This window comes from Vigna umbellata, chromosome 4 (assembly GCF_029865625.1).
Source record: "Vigna umbellata cultivar VRB3 chromosome 4, Vumbellata_1.0, whole genome shotgun sequence".
NCBI lineage: Eukaryota > Viridiplantae > Streptophyta > Magnoliopsida > Fabales > Fabaceae > Vigna > Vigna umbellata.
Genome location: NC_142168.1, coordinates 62,713,779 through 62,723,353, shown reverse-complemented (window position 1 = coordinate 62,723,353; position 9,575 = coordinate 62,713,779). Strand labels below are relative to the sequence as shown.

At 27.8% G+C, this 9,575-nt stretch overlaps 1 protein-coding gene across 1 annotated transcript; it reads left to right on the top strand.

Annotated features, from left to right (window-relative positions):
* The first annotated feature begins 5,184 nt into the window (after positions 1–5,184).
* On the top strand, positions 5,185–8,821 carry LOC124820222 (BTB/POZ and TAZ domain-containing protein 2-like). The gene is made up of 5 exons (XM_047291874.2): positions 5,185–5,364; positions 5,454–5,569; positions 5,660–5,963; positions 6,053–6,366; positions 8,594–8,821. The coding sequence occupies exons 1-5, from the start codon at positions 5,257–5,259 to the stop codon at positions 8,742–8,744; spliced, it is 993 nt and encodes a 330-aa protein (XP_047147830.2). The 5' UTR covers positions 5,185–5,256; the 3' UTR covers positions 8,745–8,821.
* The last annotated feature ends 754 nt before the right edge of the window (positions 8,822–9,575 follow it).

Genomic DNA, 9,575 nt, shown 5'->3' with positions numbered 1-9,575 from the left:
GTTTTCTGCCTTCTTCCTTTGCAGCGGTAGCGAAGATAGAAGCAGAAACGACGGTGAGCGATAGTGTGATACACGATGAAAGATATTTTGGACTTTTTGTTTGTATGAGGTGTATTTAATAATTGTGGTAGTGTAGAAAGCAACAGCCCAATATTTTTTTTTCATAAAACACAATCTATAACGCAAAAAACTATCAGATTATATGTTTAGAAAACTATAAAAAATAATAATTTGAAAGCATAATTTCACAATTCATTGTAAAATAAGTAATACACAATAAATTTTTAATTATTTAGGATTGCTCATTTGGAAAAATTATTATTACTAAATAATGTTTCAACAGCAATTTAAAATATATTTCAAAATATTAAAAACTTAAAGCATTTTCACTCATAATGCTTTATCTGGAAAATATATATTTCATTGAATTTTTGGATTTCTCAAAATAAATTTACCCGAAAGCTTTATTTTGGAATGTGAACTTTAATATTTGAATGAATCAAGTCACATGTCAATCGAAATAAATATTAAAGTCTACACTGCAATATAAAGCTTTTTCAGATCATTTTTTTCCCTAATAAATTCAATAAATCAATCCAGAAATATTATTAAAAGGTTTTCTAATAAAGTATTTAGAGAAATTTTATATTCTATATGTTCAATGAATATTTAAAATATTCAAAATTATTTTTAAAATATTATTCCCATAATAATAAATTTTATCTAGATTACATATTCAAAATTTTTATTTTTCGAAAAATATAAGAATTTAAAAATTTATTTTCAACATTCAACTATGTCATGTTGTAAAAAGAAATTATGGAGGGGCAATAAGATATTTTGCAATAATTTCTTAGCTCTTTCTGCTTTTCGAGTTTTGACTCTTTTTATAAACTTAAGGTCTATATTGGTGAAGATTAAAAAGAAAAAAAAAATGAATTAGTGATGAAGCTTAAGGAGTGTTTCATTTTGCACCTCCAATATCTTTTTGCACCTCCAACTTTTTCAATTTTTTTTTACTTTATTAAATACGTTTTTACGAAAGTAACCCTACATCTCTTTAACTCTGCACTCTTTTAATAAAAAATTTTAAAAATTTGTTTCTTATTTATAATTTAATAATTATTTAATTTAATTTAAAAATTTAATATTATTTAATATATTTTCATATTTTAATAATTATTAAAATATAATTTGTATTATTACAATTGTTATATTAAAAAAGTTAAAATTAAAATAATTAAAATAAAAGTAATAATAATAAAAAAATAATAATAAAATAATAATATAAAATTTGATTTAATGTATATAAATATATTAAAATATTAAATTAATAAAATAGAATTTCAAAACTTTTAGATTTCTTAATTGCTATTATTTTTATTTTAATCTTTTAATATTACTATTATAATATTATAAATTATATTTTAATAGTTATTTAAATACAAAATATATTAAATAACATTAAATTTTTAAATTAAATTAAATAGTTAATAAAATATAAATAAAAACAAATTCTTAAAAACTTTTTGTTTCGGAATTGGAAATCCGATACCAGCATTCGATGATTGATTTTTTTTTAAATTTTGATTTCTATTTAAAATTTAAAAATAATTTAATAATTGAATAATTGAATATAATTTAATATATTTATATATATTAAATTAGATTTTATATTATTACTTTTATTTTAATTATGATTTTTTAAATATAATTATTATAATAATACAAATTATATTTTAATAATTATTAAAATATGAAAAAATATTAAATGATATTAAATTTTTAAATTAAATTAAATAATTATTAAATTATAAATAAAAAACAAAGTTTAAAAAATTTGTTAGAGGGGTACATGAATTTCTAATGTGCAAGATGAAGATGAAGTATCGGAGAGACGCAGGTCAAACACCCAAGCATAAGCAATGGAGAAGGTGGAACTAAATATTAAGCTTCCCACCCAACAATCTCATGGGCTGATCCAATTCAAGGTAGTGAAAAAAAAAATTGGTCAATATTTGCCTGATGTAACTATCATATGAAAAAAAATGGTAATGCTAATTTCAAATTCTAAATATTAAATAACAGATCTTTGCAATTGGCATCTTTACTTTAATTAATAGATAATGATTTGGATATTTTTTTATTTAGTGAAATGAGTGAGTTTAACTGTTTATTATTTTTATTTTCTTGATATCTTTTATGTTTCTCATCCTTTATAATTCCATTTCTTCACCTAAAATAAGTGATTTGACTTCTGCCACTTTTAATTTCTCTTCTAATTTTCGTTCTGGAAAATATGATATCACTACTTTCATTAATAATTTTGGTTTTAAAATAAATAAATAACATTTGCATCTATATATACTTGATATTATTAATTTTAGAAAATTCATGACATCCGGTTATATGATTTATTTAGAAATTTATCTTTTATTGCACCTAACTTTGGTGTTTTTATTTAATAGGATTTTATATGGTCTTATAATTTTTTATTTATATTTTTTAAGAAAGTTGCATATTTTGAATTATTGCATACTTTTCATGCAAAGATTATTTATAATATGAATTTCAAGAAACTGAATATCATATTAAAATTGTGATAATTTAAAGTGAATATAGATTAAAGAATTTTAGTCATTTTATTAAAATCACAACATATACATATGCATGTGTAGATTGGGAGTGTCCATTTGTTTTTGTGTAACAATTAATAATCACAATTGATAAATAATATAATCACATAAAAATAGATTTAAGTTTTTTTATCATATATGTATATATTAAATCATACACAAATATTATACACATATTATTCATGAATAATTTCAATTATTAATTTAATCAACATCAAAACAAATGTTTAATTACTAGTATTTTGAAAATACTATTGACATCAACCATCATATATGTTTGATTTTACTTTCGAAAGACAAAGGTAATGAATTACACTAATAGATCTTCATTTGTCATATTACCCCACTAAATTTTCATCACAACAAAGCTAGGAACATCTTTCCATTCATGTGACAAGATAATTCCTTATGAATTACTATACATAGTTTTTTTTTTCATGTTCCAAACTAGATAATAAGAACCTCATTTGGACTCTTACAACCTTATTTTCCTCTATGATTCCAATATCAATAGAATCATGATATCTCCTTCATGATCCTTAATACATTGTCTACTTCTCAACACAATTTCTCTCCCTCTGTGTTATGACAACCATAATTAACATCATACACTTTCATTCATGTATTCTCATATTAATTCAATTATTAATATTATTCATTCTTCTTTTAACACATTTAATAACATCCAATCCAATGTGTAATCAATAACATAATAATATGAGAAAAGATAAACAAATTTTAGCATTTATAAACGTTTGAAAACATGTTTTTCAATGTTTAGAAAATACTCTCTTTCTCAATCAACACTTTACTTGCTTAACTAATTAAGCACATTATAATTGTTGGAAACATCGGTATTTGTTCCCTCCTTTGCTAACCCAAAATGGATACTATGCGGAAACGTAAAAATAACTGTGTATGCGTAGGGAAAAATAACACCCGAAATTTTAACGTGGAAAATCCTCTCGAAAAAAACCACGGGACCTAGTCCAGAAAATTATCTCCACTATGAAAGTAGGATTAGAGTGTTTCTCTCACTCTCTGAGGATCTCTCAATAAATCTCACCCTCTTTGATGGTATTCAAAAGCATTCTCTTTTGCACACTCACAGTTTCTACTACACAGTGTCTTTCACCTCTCAGTCATGTTTCTCTCTTCACGGTAGTACCCGTGGCTTTCTCTCTTTCTCCTCTTGAATTCTTTCTTCACCGTTTGATTCTTGGTGAGTTGTGTTTTGCTGCACATTTTGCATTCATTTTATAATGAATGAAGGAAGAAAGGACAAAAAACATGGTTGGTGCATATTGGAACAATTTATGGAGCTTTAGTGAAGGTGGAAGACATTCTTCCTCAATATATATGGTATACGAAAATTAATGCAATAATAATTAATGCAACCACCATTTTGCTAACCTAACCAAAGGTGTTAGTCTGCCAAACAAATTTTAATCTCCTCCCAATGCTCAACGAATTAAGCACATTTATCATTCACAAATACTCTTCATTTTCTATACAATTAACCCTCCCAGTGCATTCATCAAGTAAAATCCAAACTTCAGTTTATTTTCACACAATAAAACTAGTGTCTTTAATAAATGATCGCAATGCAAATACAATTTACCACATAATAACGATAAAACCTAAATGATATCACACATTTTATCACATGATAATTTAATGACCACACAATTCAACACAAACATTTGATCTATGTAACTTCTCTTACTTGATTTTAATGAGTTATCACCTCCTTCCTCTATATACTCCCAGCATTATCTTAATAAGTTACCTCTTTATTTTGCAACTCTTTTCCTAATTTCCTCTCACTTTATTTATTTATAATCACTTGCTTATAGATGGTCTTACGAAAATTTTGGAGATAAAATATGGACAAGTACTTCAAAGATAATTTTCATATGATAAAATAAGTGTTTAACCTCTCTATCTCTTTAAAAAAATCTTTAAAATGAAATAAAATCTCTTAAATTAAATAATTTAAATACCAAAAATTATATTATGTTCCGTGACTCTTAACATAGCTTTCTTAGGCTTAACAATCGAACATCGTTAAGAAATAATTTTTTAAGATTAAAAAGACATGATAATAAATTATGAGAAATACCACAAAAATTCTTTGAATTAAAAATTATAATTATGACGTACTTTTAAATATCAGCATAAATTAGACGTATGAAATTGATGTGTATGATAAAAAAAATATACTTATTTTAAAAAAAAATATTTCTTAACAATTCAACATAATTTAATAATCAGAGACAAATAATCTTTAAATATTGAAAATATATGATAATGAATATCTCAGTTAAAAACTTTGAATTGAAATATTAGTTTTATGCATTAATATAGCACCTCTTATATTATTTTTGTATTATACACATAAGTGTGTTTTAAAAAAAATATTATTTCTTCTAAACTAAAAAAAAAATAAAAAGGCTACTATTGTATCGTGAATGTCCATTCGTCCATCTTCACGGGTTTGCTTATATATAACCATCGTCTTCTTCTTCCTTGCAAATAGAAAATTTTAATATACTACCAACAGCCCCAAAACCAAAACCTGCTTCAATCAGTAGCGAGAGTCTGAATTCAACAAAACCTAATGCTTCATATTCAACATATGGATTCCCCAACTCTTCTCTTCCCCCAACCCGATCTCTATTTACAGACTCGCGCTGGCAACCGCATTCCAGCGCACGCTACCATTCTGGTACATATTTCTTTCTTCTTTCTTCAATTCGTAATTCCGTTTCTCACTCTCTTCAAATTTAATTTAATTTAATTTAATTAATCCCCCAGGCTTCCGTATCCCCGGTTCTACAAAACGTGATAAAGTCCTCCAACCGAATCGTCAAAATTCACGGCGTTCCAGACGCTGCCGTCACGGCTTTCGTAGCGTTCCTCTACTATGCCAGGTTCCTAGTTAGTTATTATAGTAATACGAAAGTAGAGGTGGTGAGTTGGTTATAGCTAATTGCTGACGAGGAATGATAGGATGCGTGCAGGTGCACGGAGGAGGATCTGCATAAGTACGGAATGCACCTTCTTGTACTGTCGCACGTGTACATGGTGAAGCATCTGAAACAGCGGTGCATCAAGGGACTGGGCGACCGCGTCAGTACGGAGAACGTAGTGGACGTGTTGCAACTGGCGCGGCTCTGCGACGCGCCGGATCTCTACCTCAAGTGTGCCAGGCACCTCACGAACTGTTTCAAAGCGGTGAAGGAAACCGAGGGATGGAGATTCCTGCAGAACCACGACCCCTGCCTAGAGCTTGAGATTCTCCGTTTCATGGAAGAACATGAAAAGGTAATGGTATAAAGATCAATTATCGATGTGATGTGAGATCTGGAAGAAGAATCAGTGTAGTGGTTAATTGGTTGTGTTTTTGTGAACAGAGGAAGAGGAAGGCGAGGAAGAGAAGGGAGGATGGTAGGTTATACACGGAATTGAGCGAAGCGATGGTATGTCTGGAGCACATATGCACGGAGGGGTGCACGGAGGTGTGGCCGTTTGATGTGGAGGTCAGGCGAGAGAGAGAACCGTGTTCAATGTTCGGCACGTGTCAGGGTATGCAAACTTTGATTCGACACTTCGCCACCTGCGAGAGCGTTAAGCGACGGTGTTTACGGTGTAAGCGCATGTGGCAACTCTTCAGACTTCATTCCTCTATTTGCCTGCGACAAGATACCTGCAAGGTTCCTCTGTGCAGGTCAACATCCTCCCTCTTTTACCTCTTTTATGTTTTTCATAATCTGTATTCTACATATAAACCATTAATTTATTATTTAATCAAATAATATTAACAACGGCGACAATGATAATTTCACCGTGAATATTCTTTCTCCGTCACTACGAGCGCCGAATAGGTCTTGTGGCGTTAGTTTTTTGTCATTATATTCTTTGTCAGAATAAATATACATTTCGTAAATTGAAAAAGTTTATGTACGATAGATGATATGACAATAGGAAGAAAGAGACAAAAGCGAAAAAATAAATGTGAAATAACTGTTTGTGATAAATGAGTATCTATATATTTTAGTAAAGATCAAAGATGAATGGATATTCTCTACTGTTGGACACGTTGGAAGAGAAAGAAGGAAGTGTCACGATGATATGTGGTATTGTCTTATAAGAGAAAAAAAGAGATGTAACAATGAAGGTTGAATAGGTAGGTGTTTGTGATACATGAGTGTCTAGATTTCTATGTACTTTTGGTTAGGATAAGATTAATGGATTCTAAATGCTATTTGAAGCCTGGTGACCGAGAGATATGCAAATAAGATTGGTGATACAAATTTGATAAAAATAAAAGTAAAAATTAGGTGCCAAATAAGTGTTGACGTATGGATGCTTTGTAAATCATTGTCTTTTTTGGTAACTACGCAAAATCCTTATTGTAAATCATTGTCCTTTTGGTAACTAAGTAAAATTCTTAGTTGTGCCCGAGTCATATTATAGCTATATTAGGTGGTAGCTGCTTTGGCTTTACTTTGCTGTTTCATCGTACACAAACATTCCATTTTTTTTTCTCACTTCCAACATCAATAAAATAACACTTTTTCCATTTTAAATTTAAAAATGAATCAACTAAAAGAAATCACAAATATTTCTTTTTTATTAAGTATTAGAAAGATGTTGGAAGAGGGAATGTATACATCTAAAACTTTACTTACAGGTCTTTTAGGTTATAAGGAAATTTAAACTTTCTTCTTACAAAAGAGAATATATATATATATATAATATATATATATATAATATATATATATATATATATATATATATATAAATGAAACAAAGGGCAACATGTTACAGTTTGCTTCTTTATTACGTACCTTACTCCTAAGTTCGTTCCTGACATTCATGGATAAACGTAAATAGTTTGTACGTCTAGTGGATAATTTATTAGGACAATTCACAAGGTTTTTACTTTTTTTATTATTTTATTTCTATATAGTTAAATGGTTATTTTTTGTGTTAAATATATTGAATTGTTAAATGGTTATTTTTTGTATTAAATATTTATTAGTGATAATGAGACTTTAGAAATGTAAATTTTAATTTACAAATTATTTTGTAAAATTGAATTATGTTTAAAGTTTAATTTTTAATATAGTATTATATAAATTAATTAGAATCTATTTTATAAAATTTATTATTTTATTATATATTGATTCACTTGTTATTAAATTATTATCTTCGTTAATATCTAGTTCTATCCATAATATATATATATATATATATATATATTATATATATATATATATATATATATATATACCGTGAGAAAAATATATACAAATTATATTAATTAATAATAAAATTGATTTAAATATATAAATAGATATCTACTTTACTTTAGCACTATTCTATTTTTGTACCTTATCTTTACATCAATAAAAAGTTAATGAGGTAGGCATGGCTGTTGTCCTCTTTTCACAGACAACCAAAACCCTGACGCAACTCATAGGATGTACAGTGCCAACTCCTATACAGTTATTATTACATATTAGACCTAACTTTTAAGTTCGGAGCATGGTTCGGGAACAAGCCAAACATGCGTGCTTCGGTGACAGTGAGAGGTTCCCTCCTCAAGGATTATAATTATGACCCTAGTGGATGATATACAACAAATTTCATTAATTATCAATTAAAAAAAAGCAATAATGGAACAACAAATTAGTCTTTATCTATCAACTGGACTAGTGGATTAAACCGGCCAGACAATTTACTAAGCGAATTAATAAGCTCGCACTGATCTTACACATCATGTTTCGTAAGTTGTAGCAATCGATCACCAAATTGTTTACCATAGTGATCTCGTGTTCTCACGGTCTTGTTTGTTTTAATCTTTGTTTATCTTGGTTTAAGTCTTGTATAGTATTATTTTATTGATAGGTCTGGGTTAACATTGTTGTTTTGACTTAATAATGTGGCAGTCAAATCAGATTAAAAATGGAGCAAGGGGAGAGGAAAGGTGACGCAAGGTGGGAACTACTAGTGAGGAAGGTGGCCTCGGCCAAAGCCATGGCTTCCTTGGCACTGCCAAAAAGGAAGATGGTTGAGGAAAGTAGACGAGAGGTACCATAAAAATACCTGCGAATACTGCCCTGCTTCTGTAGTCCCGTGTACTATAAAATAGTATAAAAAAGAGTTAGATTTTAACATTTAAAAGATTCTAATATTTAAAAATTTTACTTATAGAGTTTAAGAAAATGCTAATAAAAGAATTTTGTTTAAGATCTACCAGTAATACAGTCATATAAAATTTTCACCAGTAAAAAAGACCCATAAACTAACTTAAATGACTGCCGAAATGTAAGCAAAGTGAACTTTGAAAAATTATAAACTCCTAACATTATCTGCTTAGGAAGAAAAATTCAAGAGACTTAACCTTTTTCTCCTTTTTTATTTTGTGTGAAAAATTATTTATTTCCATATACTGTGAAAAAAACGGTTAAGACACTTATTTTAAGTTATAACATATAAAAAAAAAAATTACCCGTTTTTTTTTTGTATTCTTTTCCTATTTCTTCACTAATTTGTTGTCACAGTAATTATCACTGCTAATTGTATTATTTAATGTTCACGTGTTATAATTATTGGAAAGATCAAAAAGAAATACAAATTATAGATATGTAATTTCAATAGGCTTAAATCTTAAAATTACACAAAATATTACTTAAACTCAAATAATATTTATCGGCAAGGAATAATAAAACATGTACTAGAGATCTGAATTTTACAATCATTCTAGTTAAAACATCATTTTCTTATATATATGTCTATATATCATTAAGACCCTTTAGAAAAGAAGCAAATGTAAAATATAAGAATTAAAAAACATCATTTATATAGCAGGAAGCACATTTTTTTTTCAAATTATTTGTTTTTAATATCGTTTAATATTATCTTCGAACT

Bases quoted from the DNA above. Each gene is read 5' to 3' on its own strand.
- LOC124820222 (XM_047291874.2), top strand. From the start codon at position 5,257: ATGCTTCATATTCAACATATGGATTCCCCAACTCTTCTCTTCCCCCAA. The intron at 5,570-5,659 runs GTTCCTAGTTAG...GGATGCGTGCAG, and splicing joins GCGTTCCTCTACTATGCCAG to GTGCACGGAGGAGGATCTGC. The intron at 6,367-8,593 runs GTCAACATCCTC...ATAATGTGGCAG, and splicing joins TGCAAGGTTCCTCTGTGCAG to TCAAATCAGATTAAAAATGG.